Here is an 18,729-nt window from a genome sequence, read left to right on the forward strand (position 1 = left end):
AAGTCCAGAAGTGCTTTTTGCACTGAGGATAGTCCTTTCATGTAGAACTGTTATAAAATCATCTAGCTTTGACATCTGCCTGCACAAAGTCCCACTTGTTTCTTGCTTCAGAACCTCCTTGCCTTTGATATTTTACAGCTATCTTTATTGCTTTCTAACATACCTAAACCTAAGCTGAGTTTATTATGAATAGCCTTGCATACGCTAGGGCTGCTACCTGCATGTTCATCGCAAAAGGGTTGTAAGATGATCTTTAAAATCTCAGAAACAGTGTGTTGTGCAATAAAAGATAAATAGTTAATGATAGGCTTGTAAAATTGACCTAAGTGCATGTTGTACACAAATACATATAATAATTTTAAAACAAACTGTTTCTAATTTATTTTTTGTCAAAATAATTTTGACAGACGTCATGGTGGTGTTACCCGTAATCAGTCATAGATACGTTGTGCCATTGTTCCCCAAGACAACATTAGAGAGAAGTCTTTCCCCTTGTAGGGTTCAGCTGTGATAGCATGTCTTGGGCAGGGGGGGAGGGAAGGTCTGCAGAGCTGTGTTACTGTGAAGAGGAAAAAATGTCTGCAGATCTGTGTGCAGTTCTTACAGTAAAGTGTCTAACCTGGTCAGTATATATGCTCAACATTTTACTATCCATCTTCTGCTTATTCTACTGAGAGGAAGACTATAGTCTGTAACACAAGTATATATTGTAAAATTATAAGAGGAAAAAAAATAACAAAAGATATGTTTCGTTCTCCCCAAGAAAGGGAGTTCCGTGCTCCATCTTTGGGCTCTTTGGAAAATTGCATGAAGCTTTCCCAGATGACTGTCCAAGGACTTCAGCAGTTCAAGTCTCCCCTTTTGCAGCTGCCGCACATTGAAGAGGACAATCTCAGGCGGGTCTCCAATCATAAAAAGGTATAGCACTACAAATAACACTTGGCAACTTTTTTTTAAAAAAAATTGTTACTCCTTTAACCTGACTTTGATTGTAAGGAAGCAAGGTCGTTGGCTCAGAATAAATAAAACAAAGAAAAAAACCCTCAGCTTCTCAGCAATTCAGTACAATACCTCCTAGATCTATGTGCTTTTTATTTCTTTAAAGTCCATTTCTATTAGGAGGTGGGAATTAGAATGAAAAATCTCATAGCAGTGAAAGAGGTGGATTGGATTAAAAAACTCATTCTTACTGCAGAGTACTAGCTCTTCTTTAATATAACTTCTTTTCTGAATACAGCTTGGGGAAAAATATATTTTGCTTGTTTGACTTCGCATCATTCTTTTAACTAGTTTGGGAGAAAATATATTTTGACACTAGCACAGAAGAATTAATAGAAAAAAATTGTATTGGTTACTGTGTTAAGTATATAAAGTTTTGTAGTTCTTTATGTGCAAAAGGAGATGGGATGGAAAAGCCATTGCTATGTAGTTGGAAAGTGCTGATATTTGGGGAGTTTACAGTCAAAAAAGACTGTGGAATTATGTAGTCTGACCACTTGCATATGCTCCTTGGCTCCTGTTGCACTGTCAGCCTCCTTATTCAAGCCTGCCAGGCTGGTGGTTTGCCTGTTTGATGTCTTGTAAGAATGCCTGATTAGAAAAGAAACAAGCAGTAACTTCTAGAAGAAGCTGTTGACTTTGTGATAAGTCTTATAGCAATGGTTAGTCATGGCCAGTATTAAAAATATTCTTTATATCTCATGTAAGCTTAACTACCAGCCTTAGGTGATTTTTAAACGTTTCTGTGTTAGTTAAAATAAAGAATTGAGTACCACACTTCTAACACCTTTGAAGATGCTTGTTCACTGGAATCAAGTTGCCTCTTCCTTTTGATGAGGTAAAGGAACTGATCTCTTACAGGTTTTGTCAAACACTCATTTATTTTTTTTTCCAATCCAGCCCTAAACTACAGGAGTACAGACAGGTCCACACAGTTTTAGACATACTTTTTGACATGTATGATGTAATTAAGTACAGAAATCAAGAATTCAGCTATCTCATAGTCCCACTATCTTTCCTGTTTTTTTTTTTTATGAGAACAATTTATTAGGCCTGTTAGCCACAACATAGCATAGGATTCCCATGTATTGAGTTTTCAAAAATACCTTCCTCTAACTTGAAGGTATGATCAGTCTAACCAGATGTATGGTTTTGTTTATGTTAAAATTACTTTTCCTAATGGGCTGAAGCAGTCGTGTTCACACGTCTGTGTTGTCTTACTCTTTTCACTCTACTCTGTGTTGAAATCTTAAAAAGAGTGATTTTAGATTTGTTTCCAAATCGGTATAAAAAGCTAAATAACGTATAATCTGCTAACATGTAATTCACAAAGCACTGAAATTCTATAGTTAAATGAAGAACCCAATTAGTAAGACTTCTTGGCTTGAGTTTCTGAACTGGAGTAGTTGTTTTATAATACATTATTTTAGTTTTTAATGTGTCAGCACTCAAAGCAGTACTGTTCAGTGGGTTTGAATGGAATCTTTTGTTTTACTATTTCTCAAATATATGCTTGCTAGCTTTTTAAAGTGTTGTTTTTTTTTAAATAAGAATAAATCAAATAGCTCATATGTCTTTGTGCTGTGGGAACACAAATGCTGTATTAATGTGAGTTTGTTTTGTGGACTGTGTTCTCTGCTACCATGTGACTTCCTTTTTATTTTTTAATTCAGTATAAAATCAAAAGTATTCAGGATTTGGTGAGTTTGAAAGGTTCTGATCGTCGTAATTTGCTGCATTTCCTAGAAGATAAGAAATATGATGAAGTTATGGCTGTCCTTGGTAGTTTTCCCTATGTCACTATGGATATAAAACCACAGGGTGAGTGAGAGGTCCTTTTGTTCTCTGTATGTCATCCTTCTGACATTTTGATAGTCTGTTGGCAGTAATCTTCTGGAGGACTCTGAAACACAACTGTTATTTATGTGACCTGGAAATGACAGACTTTTTTGAGTGGCAGGCTCAGATTTATAGTCTCGGAAGATAAAATACATTAAAACATTTTACAGACTCCCAAGGCAGCAGTAGTTTCTCCTATAGGAGCTTATTTGGTATTTCGTTAGTTGAATTAATATTCCATGAGCACCGTGGAATTCTGATTGAAATACCACTTTTACTAGCTTTCTTTAAAAGTTGTGGTTATTCCAGAATTTATGCGTATGCTTGCACCATCACGGAGAGTTCATTTTTAAATGTTTTGAATTGGAGACCCTGATGACTAAATATCCATGGAAATCTTTGTATGGTTTTGTACGAAATCTTTGTATGGTTTGTATAGTTTTTATATATGGCAGAGTCTGTCCAAGCTACGCTTAGCGACGTTTCGTCTGCACTGTTTCAATGAGTATGTAATTCTCTTCTCTGGAGATGACATGTTATTAAGCAATTCCTATTAGGCATCCTTTCAGTAGGAAGTGAATTCGTTCTTCAGTCTCCTTTCCTGTGAAGATGATCAGTGTTAGTAAATGTGAGATACTTAAAAGGTTGCTCTAATGTTTAATTTTATATTATTACTGTGGTGACAGTGGTCAAATTCAAAATGTGACGCATTTTCTTTGGGTTATATACTTATGATTTGGTATATGCGTAGTCCTCTATATAAATGTGATTTAGAAGCAAGTGTATCTGTTAAACTTGATGTTTATAAATGTGTATGCTCTTTTTAAAAAGAAAGAAAAATTTTTACCTGGTTGTAGGATAGGATTGTGTGCAGTCCTATTATTCAGTCTACTTAATTCAGTCCTTGAGTACCTTCCCATAGTTTGGCAGGCAACCCTTTTCTTTCTATAGTCTTAATTTGTCATGGGATTTTACTGAGGTGTGATATGGAGAATTAAACAATGTGTATGCTTTTCTGTTTACTCCATATTGCCATTATATAAAATATCCATGTAAAACTAGTAAATAGGAAAACTGCTTCCTGAGAAAGTTTTCCACACTTGAATTTAACCCTATTCCTCCTCAACTTGGGACGTTATCTCATCCGCAGACTGGAGATAAAACTGCTCAATGGCCTTCGTGCAGGTTTTATAGTTGATATTTTAGTTAAAGTAATCATTGCTGTTCTTTTATTTTCCTTTTTCTTCTGCTTAAAAAGGAATTAAATGCATGATTGTTAATGCGGAATTGAAATTGAGTTGTTAATCATATGAAAGTCAGGAAAATCAAAATTATGATTCCCAGAACAAATATAACAAGGTCCCTTTGTTCATATGTGGTTTTTTATGTTACTAAAGTTTTATGCTTTACTATATAAAATGCACAATGTTACAGAATTATGGTTCCCATAGCAGTCATAACTTTGAATTTTTTAACTTTCATGCGATTAAAATTTCAAACTCGGTGTTGCTGTAGTACCATTTGCTGAATTACCAGTTCTCATCCTCGTAATGTATTTGATGTTGTTAAGAGACTTACTAAATAATATTTTGAGATATTTTCTGTTAAAAATTCTTGATTTTTTTTGTTTATATTTAGACATATCAGAAGCAGTGTTTAATGGGGAAAGAAAAGGTTTCAAAAAGTTTAATAGATGTATTGATTTTTCTTTTTACATCAGTTTTGGATGATGAAGACAGCAACAATATTACAGTAGGTTCACTTGTCACTGTTCTGGTCACACTGACAAGACAGACCATGGCGGTAAGTATTAAGAATGCTTGTTCTATCAGGTAACTGCAGCTGTATGTTAATAGGCACTTTTTCTTTGGGAGCTAGTTTAGTGTTTTGTAAAGGTAATGATAAAAAATAAGATTTTGGATCAAGCACTTTTGCTCTTGATCCTCTTATATTTCTGGTTTCTGAATGACAAACATGAATGGGGTCACGTCACAGTTCAATCTGCCCATTGCAGTGGTCCAGAAAATGATACAAGAATATGGCAAGTGATGCAGCCCTGAGGTTTGTAAATAGTAGAGGAAGAGATATTCAGAAACTTTCTCTTAAAACTAGAATAAATTATTCACTAAACACCTTAGGATAGTGCTTTTAACTAATTTAACTTCTTGTGGGCTCATAAGGAGCAAAGCCATTGGATTTAGATGCTTTCAGGAAAAAGTCCAGCAGAATGTGGAACAAATGTAATATGGTATAAAGGGTATATGCTATGTGAAGCAAGTAACCTGTTTGCTGAATAAGTAGCAACATGGCATAACCAAAATAATGCTATGCTGTAGTAGTTAAACGTCCAACTTGTGCTTAGTTTCAGCTTAAAAGGTGGCAACAACTTTCTCTGAACAAGAAATGTAATACATGGAAACTAAATGAGCGTTTACTGAATGAAGCCTACAATATAAATTACTACACTGGTGCTGTTCAGTTAACTGCATAATTAAACAGGAAGCCTGACTTACGCCTCGGGGCACACAGGTGTGGTTTGGGGATCAGACTCCACACTGAAGCCAATTTACATTGTGGGATTTTAGGAGGTGTGATTGTGATGGGAACTGCAGGAGGGAGCAAGTAAAAGCGTGGTGATACACTGTGCTGGACATAAAGGGTTTTTGAGCAAATTGAACAAATTGAACTGTACTTAGAAATAAGCTAAAAGGTCTGGCGATATATAGAAAACTCATTTAAGATACTTTGTTATGAACAGCTCCCTATTTCAGAATTTTTGTGCCATTGAATACATGTAAATGGAAGAGCACTTCAAAAATTTTAATTTGTACAGAGATATTCTTGTCTATAGAATGCTAACATTGTTTCATCTTAATATTTCATTTTTATAGCTTGATGTTTTTAATGTTCTTGTAACTAGAGCAGATTTTGCATTTTATTACTTCTTGCTTTTGTGATACAGAATTTGTGTTTTATAAAGCAGATTTTTTGGAAGAGAACAACTTGTCATTACCAAGTTTCTTTTTAGTGCTGGTGATGGAAAAATGTTAGATCAAGTGTTTGAAATAGGATTTAGTTTGGATCTCTTAATCTCCTGTTGTGTTTATCACTGAGAAAAAAGTTGCCACAATGAATAAAACCTTCAGACCTGATTTATATTTTATATGCATTTGTATTTTTGTTTAGTTTGTTCTTTTGGTACAGAGAGAAATTAATAATTTTGACATTTTCTATAATCAGGAAGTGTTTGAAAAGGAACAGTCTATATGTGCAGCAGAAGAGCAACCAGCAGAAGATGGGGTAAGTTAAAAATTAGTGTTCCTCTAGGTAAAGAGGAGAACTTTTTCAGAGTTAAGTTGTTAATTGTGTGCTTCTTGGACATTTTTTTTGGCAACACCTACCAAGTGTGTCTTGAATTCTCCTTCTGCTTTGGTTCTCAACTTAAAAGTTAGTGTAGTGAAAATGTCTGGAATTTAATGAGCAGTATAAATATTTTAAACATTGCTTTCTTACAGCAAGGAGACGTCAACAAAATTAAGAGCAAAGGATGGCAGCAAAAGAATAAAGGAACCAAGAAAGCTTCAAAATCAAAGAAAAAGAAACCATTGAAAAAGAAACCCCTGCCACCTTCATTGCAGCCACCGAAACAGCAGAAGCAAAAACAAGCTAATGGGGTAGCTCATAGATTCATTGATATTATAATTTTGTGTTCAGCGTACCATTTTGAATCTGATGTTTTTCTATCTTGCATTTCATTCTACACTTGTACAGAGTACAGAAACCATCTGTAAAGCATGTCTCCTAAAATAGCTTGCTTGTTTGTTTCTTTTATAATTACCAGAAAAATTACCATGAAACCACCTCAGTAGTGTTTCTAGTGGCCCGTTGAAAGTTGTTTCTAACTAATTTAGAAGTTCCGCTTCATCATCCCTTTTTATTAGTTCTTATTATGCTGTCTTCTGGTAGCTGAATTTTTCTGTACCTGGTATGTTTACTCTAAGAGGAAAAAGATGAGATTTTCTTTTATTAAATTAAGCAACTTCTTGTCTTCTGGATGCCACTTTATGGTGGTTTTTTTTTTCCATTACATAAGCCAAGTTGTACTTTCTTATGTCCGCTCTAGTTTTTGTATGGCTTGTTCGAAGTGTGACCCCAGAATCATATACTGTTTATTCTGTTTGTGTTGTGGATGCCTTATAGAAGAGTAAAGTTGCTTCCCTGCCCCTCTCAGAATGTCAGGTAAAAAGAATACATTTTCATCAGACACAATCTGTGGCACAGGAAATATGTAGATTAAAATAGGAAATGAGCACTGTGACCTTCAGTCTGGTGTTATGAATGCTGCACACTACAATGATGCAGACAAACTAAGTTAGAGTTGCTTTTTTTCCCCATTAGGAAGTGGTTGCGAAGGAAGAAGAAGAAGAAATTTCTGATAAAGGAAGTGAATCTGAAGAAGAAGAAACAAACAGAGACTCTCAAAGTGAAAAAGATGATGGAAGTGACAGAGACTCTGACAGAGAACAGGATGAGAAACAAAACAAAGATGATGAAGCTGTAAGTCTTACTTTTTGTTGAAGGGTAATGTTGCCTCTGGGGTTGAGAGAAAAGGCATTTTCATCCTCTAGCATCCCCTCAGGCTGAACAACACTAAGATGAAGGAATAATACCAGTTCTCTAGAGACTTTTCAGGCCTCATTCTGCTGTAACAACATTGTCATTACAAGTCTTCTTTAAAGAGGGCAATGAAGGGTCTTTGCAGAATAGACAGAAGCCTTAAAAATTACAGGAGAAAAATAGCTCAACTTCAGGGAAAGATTGTAGTTTTTCTTTCATCTTAATTGGATTACTAACTGTTGTGGATATTGTGAGATTGACCCAAAGCATCTCTTTTGAACTTTACATTTTTTACATGCAGTAGTTGTTGTACACTGTAGGATGCATCCCATACGCATGCAGTAGTTGAAGAAGCTTGTGTGTGTGCTTAATACAAAAAAAATACTAACTGCTATTATTAGATTAATCATTAGAAATTATGTATGAAAAAGTTATAACTGAGTGTGAGGCAGTGTGGTGGTAGATAGTTTCTGTACCAAAGGTCTTGCAGTGGAAGACTTGAGAGAGACAACTGGAAACCCAACACAGGATGAGAATAAGCTTCTAATGGCAAAATGATTATCACGTTTTGTAATCAGGACTACTGTAATTTAGCTAGTGTTTTATAAGCAGTGCTCTAGGAATGAGTTTTGAAGAAGAATGCACAAGTCCTGAAGATCTATATGTGTTTTTAAATACCTGTATGACTGATCTATTGGTTTATTGCTAATTGACTTATGCTTTTAATAATACTTTATACTTCAATCTGTTTGCCTTTTTGTTTTATAATAAGTAGCTTAGTGCAGGAGTTTTATATACCTTTTTTAATTGATTAAAATTTCTTTTTTTAGGCTAGAAGGCTAGTGCATAATAACTCTTCAAATTTTTGTCTTTGACAGGAGTGGCAAGAATTACAGCAAAGTATACAGAGAAAGGAGCGAGCTCTTCTTGAAACCAAATCAAAGATAACACATCCTGTTTACAGTCTTTTTTTTCCTGAGGTCAGTAATAGAAAACATTAGGGTTGTGAAACGTGAGAATGAATATACCAAAGATAATAGCTTTTTATATATTGTTACTGCAAATACTATACTTTTTAATAATTTCTTATTTATATGTGGAAAAGAGCCAATGTTTAAAAAAAAACCCCTCAAAACAACAAAAAACCTGATTTTGAAAATCCCATGAAGTTCCTTCAGTCAGCTTTCCTAGAACATTCTAACTTATTTTTTCTTCTCTCCAGTTCCCAGGAACTTGCAAACTTGTATGCAGTTTAAGGGTCTTTTTGACAGCAACAATGATGAGGTTTTCTTCTGCTGAGCTACTACATATACATAGATTCAAAGCGGAACCTTCCAGATTCAGGGAACTTAAAATCCTTTCAAAATCCTCTTTCCTTTTGTGTTATGGAACATAAAAGCATAGCAGTGGCTCTAACAGAGCTAAGGTTGAGTTTTAGTTACTTTTGATCTAACTTGAAGAGCTGGTGAGAGGGTAATGTTCTGACCCTTCCCGTGTCAACAGTAAGGACAGGAGCGTTTTGGTGTCAGTTGAATCTGCAACTTGGTTTGACTTGCTACTTGACTTCTAGCCTCAACACATTAGCATTGTGGCAGTACAAGAGTACAGCTGTGGGATGCTGAGAGGGTTTTCAAAGCTGCCTCTTTCCAGCACAGTGTAGTATGGCAATGATATAAGCCAGTCACGAAACAATCTTTACTATACGGCATAAAAATACAGGATTATGTGTGGGTGAGTGTCACAGAAAGGAGAAGGGGATGTATGTGAGAGTAGTGGCTCAGTACAGTAGGTAGGCTGAGGTGTCTTTATTGCAGCCTTTGGAGTTGAAGTTACATTCTGGTATATCAGTTGTTATTTATATAAACTGCTAACCAAATGATAAGTGTCTGAAAATCCATTACAGCACTAAAATCTTGAAAAATGTTGGATTTTTCAAAGCATAGGTTTTGTGTTCTGAGCAAGTAAGATAGGTCTTTGGAACACTACCAGATGGGAATCAGGAGGAAGGAGTATTTGGCTACAATTTCCTTCCAATCCAGTGGTTTAGAGGGTTCCCCTCCCTGCTGTCTGACTGGGGAAAGAATCTAAGATCTTTTTTCCCTCATGCTGCCTCCAATAACAGGGAAGGGATGCAAAGCATGTATTTCCTCTTCTGATTTTAAAGGAACAGCTGAGACACAGAAGAATAGGAGAATATGGGGGGAAAAAAAGGAAGATTCTGTATATCTTTGTTCCCTCTCTTCACTCCCCAAGGCTCTTTAAGTCTGTATTCTGTACAGCTTATTGCACATGCAAAACATCCCGTTTTTTTTACGTCATTCTGCCATCCCTAGAAAGCAAAGTGGCAACAGGCTAGAGTTCTGGACCTGTACAGAGGTGAGGATGTAATTGCAAGGTTAGGGTTGGTCTGACCAACGTGCATTCGTTGTCTTCTGTGATTTCTCCTTAATCTAAGGAGCTAGACAACATATATATGAAACTCTCTTCCAAAAGACCTTATCCAAGAGTTGTGCTGCCTTGTGACATCTAGTTCTCTAGCAGCTGATCTTAATGCCCTATTTCCCTGATGCTCAGTTAGGGTACCCTCCCATCTCTCAACTAAACTTTCAGCAGTGCACCAGCATAACAACAAAAGGTGTGCTGGTGTTCTGCTTTTCTACTCCCTTCAGGTAACGTCATGTGTTCAGCAGAGCCTAACACCTCCTTGCCACAAAGGCAGCTGGCTTAGGTCAGCAGTATAAACTTGGGCAGTGAATATGCATTATGCCCAGTATCACAGGGGTACTAACTGTTAACGTCTGTCTTTTGCTGCACTGGAGAACCCTTCACAGATTTTGCTTTTTCTTAATCTGTACCAAGCTTAAACTTCAGCTGAGCTGCTAATAAATTTTGTGACAAAACTTAAATATAGTGTTATGAGTTTAAAAAAAAATAGACTGAACTGAATATTTGAACTTGAAATACATATGTGTGTTATCTCATAATATTACAGTTGTAAACTTCACAACTCTATATCATTAATTTCCTGAAATTTGAATGCAGCTGTACTTAATACTGCAGCTTCAATTGGAGCTTGTTCACATACAGTTGATTTGCGACATCTGAAGAACAAAACCCATGGTGCTTTGGGCTGGTGGGGGGCAAGGAGGGAAGGGCACCTATAGTTTAGGGTATCACCTGTGTTGTGATCTTTACCTATTCCAAGATGAAGTGTTAAGGATGAAGTGCTATAGTTGTATGATTTTATTTTATTTTATTATTTCTAGGATTTACAGATATTTGAATGTAGCTGAATCTGTTATACTGGTCCTCGGGAAGTAGCCCTGACACTGCTTCATCTAAGTTTCTGAGTGATTGGTTACTGTGCCAATGATGCATCTTTAATCTATGCATGTTCCTAAATAATTATCTTCTTCTGCTTCTACATCCATAGATCCAGAAACTGCACAGATTGTAGTTTTGACATTTTTAGGTAGAAACTGGCCGTGGTATTCCAATTTCATGAACATAACTTGTTCCCTGGCATGCTGAAGCCTGCACCCATCTGTTAAAGGGCATATTGCCCACTTGCCTGTTAGCTTGCCAGGTTCTCACAGGCATAAATTTTAAATTCCACCCAATAAGAGAGAGGAAAGTGACACTCCTGCACAGTTGTTTTCCTCTTAAAAAGAGAGACTTACTGTTTAAAATATCTTATGCATTGTAATCACATGGGACAGTTAATCATAAATGAAGTCATTCAAATAGTTGCAAATAGACCTTATAGTTTTAGGTCATAAATAGTTAATTAATAATTTATGAATAGTTTATGAATAGTTTCCTGTCCTATTCTTAGTGCCTCATATTCTAAACACCTGAAGGAATGCTGTTGCTTTATTGTGATGTGGTTGCTTTTGCTTTGATAAATTGTAACATGGGGCATGAACATATTGAGCTAGTTTTGCACTCCTCTGCTCTAGGACTGAACAGGGCTAATCAGAGTGTTTTGGTTGCTAGAGTGTAAGTTCTGCCATCTAAAGTCGATAGTTTGCCAGCTGAATGTTTCAGTGAGATGATAATTCTCACTAGCATAACAAATAGTTATTTGAAAAGAAAAAAAGAGTTGACTTAGCTTTTTGTAATATTTTATTTGCATTATTTAAATTTCAATTCCAAATTTTGACTTCTGAAGTGTTCCCAGAAATTTTGAGTGTTTAACTACTTGCAGTAGAGGCACGTTCTTCAATTTGTACATGTTAACAGCATTTGCTTCCCACCTGCGGAATTTGGAAGGGGTCCAGTAGTGCTGTTAAAGATCCAAAACCTGTATCTTTTTCAGTCTGTGTACTGATTCAGTGCTTTCAATACCATAAAATAAAGAAATAAATGTCATCAGTCACCAACACTAAATAACCCCCTGATTATTGCTGGTATAAATATGACAATTATAACTTAAGCTCTAAACCAGGTCAGTTTTTATATAAGAAGCTCTCTTTCGTGCTCCAGTTTGTTGTAAACTTCATCAGTTACCAGGCTGTCAGTGGAAGGTAAAACTTGTTTTGAAACAGGTCATCAATCTAACATTTGGTTTGTCTAAAATGTTTAGGTTTTTACTTTTTTTCTCTGAAGGATAAGATTATCCTATTTTGACTATTAGTAGAAACTACTGTATAGTACTTCATAAATAGCAGTAACTACTGTATAGTACTTCATAAATAGCAGTGTCTGCCTTTTCTTTTTCCTCATGTTTTATTTTCACCTTCCTGGCACCATATATTGTTCTGCCTTTTTTTAGGAAAAGACTTAGGTGAAAGAATGGAAACATCATTTAAAGTACTAAACTAACTTCTTTACAATAGAAAGGTTCCTGATTCATTAACTCAATGTTGTTGTTTACCAAAGATGTCAAAAAGGAATAGTTGTTAAGTGAAAAGCAGATGATGCTGTTATATGAAGAGCAACAGTCTTTTCCCATTTGAGAATGATTGTGTCTCTGCTGCTGAACTCCACCAGTTTTAAAAAATCTGACTCCGGTTCCAGAATGTGTTAACATTCTTGTGCAATGTTTCTCTGCCCTTCATAGAGGACTACACTCCTCACCTGTATTTATTTATTTGTTCTTAAGGAACTCTACTTTTGTACCTTCAGTAGCAAAATCTGGCCTTGAGACCTGTAGTGATTTTAAAACTATACGTAATAGGCAGAAGTATCCTTTGCAGTACTGATACCACTATCCTCTACAGTTCATGCTTTTTGGAAGTGAAATCTTGGTTTTCTCAAATTCCAGCTTTCAGCAGATTCCCACTTTTTTTCATATGCCTGAAAAAGATTGTTTATTGGAAGGGGGACTTGAATTGTCTCTGGGCGTGCTTTGCTTTATATGCTAATCTTTTCATTTTTGGTGGGTTTCTAAGGACCTGAAGTATTTTTCTATGAAGTGGTTGTTGTTGCTTGTTGCTCTTGCATGAAATGGCTCGTTAATCCCCAGTGAATACAGTTCTTCAGAAAGTTACCATCTGACATACTGAGCCAAAGTCTGAAAATACAGAATGAAGCTTTTGGAGTTGCTTAGGATAACTTGTTTCCTTTCAGTGTGCAGTATGTACCCTTTATTGTATTCCTGCATTGTGAAGAGTTGATAAGTCCTGTGTGTATGCGTTGCAAGGACCAGTGAATCATACCTGCCTGTTATAAAATGATGCCCCTACAATTTGTAAGATTTTATTATTCTTTTTTTTTTTTTTTTTTTTTTTTTAATAAAAGGAAAAACAAGAATGGTGGTGGCTATATATTGCAGATCGGAAGGAGCAGATGCTAATATGTATGCCATATCATGTTTGTACACTAAAAGACAAAGAAGAGGTAAAGTATTCAGTTTTCTTCTTGGATATTACAAAACTGTACGGACATGTCTTATAGTATGCAAGCACGTTTAATTGATTTCAATTTTAATTTTTCATTCTTTTTGAGATGGGAGGCAAATTACACTGTTCTCTGATAAAACTTGGATAATGTGAAACTTGATAATGGAGAAAACAAGTTAAACCTTTCAACTTTCTTTCCAGAATGAGGCTAGTCTTTTTTTTGCTGATGTCAAGAACTGATGAAAACCAGTATTCATACGAACTGATTATTCTTTTTTTTTTAAAAAAAGTAAAACAAAACAAAAAAAAATTATTCAGATGAATGATAAATTAAGTGCTCTTTTTTTCTGTAGAATGGACTGTGACAAATTCATTGGACTTGGGTCATATGAGCCTTTCCGAGGCTGTAACCTTTTGCTGTGTTCTGTGCTTTTTAAAAATGGGAGATGTAATGTCTTTTGTTCTTTCAAAATAGATTTTATGTTCTGCTTCAAATATAGTAGAGTTGAGCTAGTACTTTCAACAGAATGAATATTTTAACCTGTCTAGGTTTTTGAGCTTTAGCAAGCCCACAACATGGTGAAATTCTGTGGTTAAAATCTAAATGTGCTTTGGTCTAATTCAGAGAGATAATGTGACTGAGTCTTCTTTCACTGAAGATACTGTAGGTAGGTGTTTTATCTCTTTTCTGCAGGTATTTTACTATGCAGTGATTCTCAGAAAAATGTCAGTTGTAAGACACTTAGACTTTTTAAGAAAAAGTATTACTCGGTAGTAGTATTTATTGCCTGTTAGGGTATCATAGTCAGTTACCTGTTTTAATGTGTTGCTTGAAAGATTGCTGTAGTTAAGGTCTCATGGAGTGAATTCTGTTTTGTAGGTAGAGCTGAAATTCCCAGCACCAGGCAAGCCTGGAAACTATCAGTACACGGTTTATTTGAGATCGGATTCATATATGGGTTTGGACCAGATTAAACCGTTGAAGGTAATGCTTAACTGCGCCATATACCTGTATTATATTGAAACTGACTTCATGTTGCTATTCAAATCCAAGAAACTCCCCTGTTATCTTCAAGAGCTCATGCTGTCCTAATTTTAAAATAGCAGCAAACACCTTCTGATGGTGACTATTAAATATTTTTTGCCTAAGGCTAGTAGTGGCAAATTTATGCTGAATTAAATGGGGCTCAAGTATGTGATGCTTTCCAGTGCCTGCAATTTTAATACATGTTTTTCATATCTATTCAGCTTCTGCAGTATGATTGGCTCTGGGTTTTTACACCTTGAGTTCTGTCCTTCCATTTCTCTGTCCTTAGTCATAGATACACACAGTTTTGAGAAAAATCTGACATGCCGTATTTCTGGAAGCTGCTTGATTTCCCCCTTTCCTCCCTCCCTGCCCTCCCCAATTGGGTGTTTTGTTTTGTTTGTTTGTTGTCCCTAACTCTTTTTTCCTTTTTCCTTTTCTTCTTTTTACACAATCAAAGCTGGAAGTTCACGAAGCAAAACCAGTACCAGAAAATCATCCACAATGGGATACAGCAATAGAAGGTGATGAGGACCAGGAAGATAGTGAGGGCTTTGAAGACAGTTTTGAGGAGGAAGAGGAAGAAGAGGATGACGATGATTAAACAGTACTATTGATTGACTACAATATTTGCACACTCTGCAAACTCTTGGTCTGACTGTGGAACTGTACAATAATCAAGAAACACAGTACAGAAGCTTTGAGAAGGCTCAGTTTAATTTTTCTTTATCAATTATGAGTGCATTATGTAACTTTTCAGTGGAGATCAAACAAATCTGTTGCCATTGATACAACCTTGGAATATGCTTTTGGCTCATTATAGCCTTCAAGTGCAGGATGGTGCATTTGTTTCAACTGAAAATAAAAGCTTTTTTATTATAAATGTCCAAAAGTGTGGGCTATGTATTGTCTGATCAGTTTAGGGTCCAGTTAAAATAAAAGGTACCACTAGCTAGGAGCGAACTTTAAATCAGTTTTCTGCATTAGGAGTATATTTTAGAGAACACTCTGATATATTTGATATTTCAAATTTCTGTTGACTGAAATAACATCTGCTCAAATTTCAGACTTGGTTTGTTCTGTGATACTCATTTTGCTGTGATACTGCTCACATTCATAGCTTTAAAATCTGTTTTACTTAACTTTTATAATAAATTGTCATCATACCCATTGCCACGTTCCATGTATTCTGGAGGGCTGCTTTTTTAGGACTGTTGCCTTTTTATGCCAAGATTGTCATGGAAATCACATACTTTCTTGATTCTGCCGTAAGATGCTATTAATGGCTTAAAACATTTTTAAGCCTTTATTTCATCAGATCAATAGAAGATCTGAGCTTTTTGATAAACTAGATATCTGAAAGCAATTTTGGGACCATGTGTTACATAAGTTGGTGGCTTATTTGTAGTACCTTTCTAGATGCTGAAAGCTGAAAGAAATTCTTAACATTGAATCTACCTGACACTGTCAGAAAATATTTTAAGGGTAAAATAAAACATGCAAAGAGGGCGTGTTTTCTATCAATTTTGAATGCCCACCAATAAAATGGACAAAATTTGATGGCTGTTTGCATTTGTAATAGTGTGCATCTCTCTTATAACCTCATTGTCCCACAGGGCCATAAACCAGACAGTGATTCTATCCCTTCCCTTCTTTAAAATAAACAAACAGAGAAAAAAGGATGAGATTTGGGGAAGAGAGGATTGTGGCTGTTGTTATGTTTGTATGACTTGACAAAAGCCACAAACAGGTTCTTCCTATTCTCCCTCTCAGTAAAAGAAGGTGATTATTTGTAAGCTGCATTTCAGCACATAAATATTCTCAAAGTAGGAGCAGGGGTACTTTTTTTTAACTATATATTGAACTGTGAAAATGTAGTGCCATGAAATGTGACAGAGAAACTTCCATCCTATGAAAATTGCCCAAAGCCAGAATAGCTGTACACTAATTTGTGACCTTGTTTATTAAAAAGGGATATCACTTTAAATGCAGATTTACAATGATATATTCTTTGTAATTGCAATAGTTGCAAATAAAATTTGAAAATGTCCTAAATGTGATTATGGTATCTTTCAAAGTATTTCTAAAGTGCATGCAGGAAAAACTTCTGTGGAGCACAAACAGTATGTCAGGTGTTCAACACTCAAGGATAAAGACTATGCTTAAATTAAAAAGCTTTTACACGTGGCACCTTTTAACTGCAATTTTCATTTTCAAAATACAATAAATGAATTAAAAATCTGTTATATTCCAAAGGCTTTCAAGCTAAATACTGCATTGATGAGAGTAATACTTGAGGAAGAGTCGTTAGACTCACTATAATAAAGTGGGCAAAATTAATGCTAAACTTGGGTTGTTCTTCCTGAATAGTATATAAGTAAGCTTCTGCAGTTACTAAAAGTTAGAAGGTGACAGCAGTTAGGAGATATAGTTGATAATAAGAGCATAAAGGGGAGGGAACGTGAAATGTTCCAACTATGCTGATTTATAAATTTCACTATTAAAATTCAAGTTATATCCTTGAAAGACTTAAGCATGGAGGACATAATTTTTTTAAAAAGTCATGTCTGGTTTGAATGCTGAAGTATTTTCTTCTTAAAGTTTAAGGCTGACAGCTGGGATGACACTGAAAGTGTAATCCAGGTGTAACTATTGTACTAACAAACACTAATATTTCCTGAAATGTGAGTATAGTCAGGGAACTTAACAGAAGATGCAAAGAAAACAGCTGTGATGATACTGAAATAACAGTTTACAATCTAGCTAAGACTTTAACACAATAGCAAATGCAAAATATTTCTTGTTCCTATATGTCCTCTTTTCAATTTCACACTCAGTTCTTCTGAAACTGTGGGCTTGCAGCTGAAGACTAGAAAAGCTACAGAAATAAAATCTGTCCTACAGCTGCACCCATGGTTGAAAAGCAGCCTAAGCATAATCTTGAAACATCTGCTATGATCATTTGGTAAGTGTTAATAGACTTTCTTTTTGCATGCTCCTTGTAGTCTTTTGGTGTCCCTGACAGTAGGCGTAGACACAACTGAACTGTCCATGCAAGCAGAGATGCTACAAAAACACCTCCTGGGCTTGCAGAAGACGTTTCTGCGGGTGCATACGTGGGGCTGGCTGGAGTGAGGAGCGGGGTGAGGCAGAACAGCTGGCCCTGTTACTTCAGTCCCAATGTACTTCTTGATACAGGGTGCAGTAACCTGCATTTACCAACTGTTAGTGGTTGGAGTTAGATTTAGTTTAGATCAGTATGCCTATTCAGTCAGAATACTGGATAAATCTTAATACAAAATGTAGTTATAAGGAACAAATTGTAATTGTGATTTTTCTTTTGGTTGGTTGCTTGTTTCTGTGTAAAATGGTTTAATCCTCTTCGCCTGCCCTCCGCCCTCTGGGTGTTGACAGTGGTTGGTTGGTATCAAAGGAAGCTCCACACCACTTTCCAATCTGTTGTATGATATGATCCCTCTCCAAATTGCAAATGTCTTGGGAGTGGAAAACACCCTAAGCTATGCAGGAAGAAAAGGTACTTCTAAAAATTACTAAATGTAGTTCCTGCTCTTATTCCAGCAGGGGGAAGCAGGGGCATAAACTTCATGCACAAACACTGCGCTTGTTCAAGAGGATAGTTAGCATGCTTTCAGCTGTGGGTTTGATTTTGTTTCCCTTCTGTTTTTTTGGAGGTGGAAGGAATAGATAAAAGTTTCTGTTATCTATTTGTTTTCTTTTAAATATAACTTACTGGTACATGTAAATGTGTATTTTCCTTATCTTTATATCTCTGGATCTATTTCCCCACCTCTTTGGTGGCTACTCTTTAAATATTGCTGTAGGAAACCCATTTTCAGATAGAAACGACTGTAGGGATATTTAAAAACTTGACAGAGAAGGAAAGGAAGAGTTTAACAGTCGACATCGGGCTGCCAATGCATGCATTTGGGGACTTAAGTGTTGTTTTGCATTACTTCTCAGAAAATAATGAGGCGAACACTTGCAGATATCTCCAACTCAGCTCTGTTTTAAGGTCTGCAAAGTGAAATGCCCAAACCTCAAAGACCCGGTTTGTGATGAACGTGGGGCATCCTGCTGGCAGCGGCCGCATCTTCAGTGTGCCCTGGTCAGCCGAGTTTTAAACCCCGAGCAAAGGTGTGTTATTTTTAAGATGTCCCTGGAAGCTACTGTGCAGGCTGTGACTTTCCCTGACCTTAAGAGTTGTCAAAGACTTGGCAAACTGCTCGCGTGCTGTTAGAGGTTGAGCATATGCTTAAATTCATTCCTATTTATTAAGTTAAGCAGGTGCTTTATTGGCTGTGTTGTGTTAGGGCCTTGGGGAGTCGGAGCAACAAAAACAAAGTAGTACGTGAGATAACCGTGGCGGCTTGTGTTCAGCAGCAA

The 18,729-nt window shown here is 36.1% G+C and overlaps 1 protein-coding gene across 1 annotated transcript in view; it reads left to right on the forward strand.

The window, feature by feature from the left end:
* The window catches only part of SEC63 (SEC63 homolog, protein translocation regulator), a 57,066-nt gene extending 40,686 nt beyond the window's left edge, over window positions 1-16,380 (forward strand). Inside the window, exons 12-21 of the mRNA XM_062572679.1 lie at window positions 764-918; window positions 2,673-2,820; window positions 4,559-4,641; window positions 6,079-6,138; window positions 6,354-6,512; window positions 7,237-7,395; window positions 8,334-8,435; window positions 13,198-13,296; window positions 14,179-14,283; window positions 14,786-16,380. Coding sequence (XP_062428663.1) covers window positions 764-918; window positions 2,673-2,820; window positions 4,559-4,641; window positions 6,079-6,138; window positions 6,354-6,512; window positions 7,237-7,395; window positions 8,334-8,435; window positions 13,198-13,296; window positions 14,179-14,283; window positions 14,786-14,929 — 1,214 coding nt within the window. The 3' untranslated portion in view covers window positions 14,930-16,380. The remainder of the gene's footprint in view (window positions 1-763; window positions 919-2,672; window positions 2,821-4,558; window positions 4,642-6,078; window positions 6,139-6,353; window positions 6,513-7,236; window positions 7,396-8,333; window positions 8,436-13,197; window positions 13,297-14,178; window positions 14,284-14,785) is intronic.
* Window positions 16,381-18,729: the final 2,349 nt, after the last annotated feature.

Source organism: Rhea pennata, chromosome 3 (genome assembly GCF_028389875.1).
Source record: "Rhea pennata isolate bPtePen1 chromosome 3, bPtePen1.pri, whole genome shotgun sequence".
In the NCBI taxonomy this organism is placed as follows: Eukaryota; Metazoa; Chordata; class Aves; order Rheiformes; family Rheidae; genus Rhea; species Rhea pennata.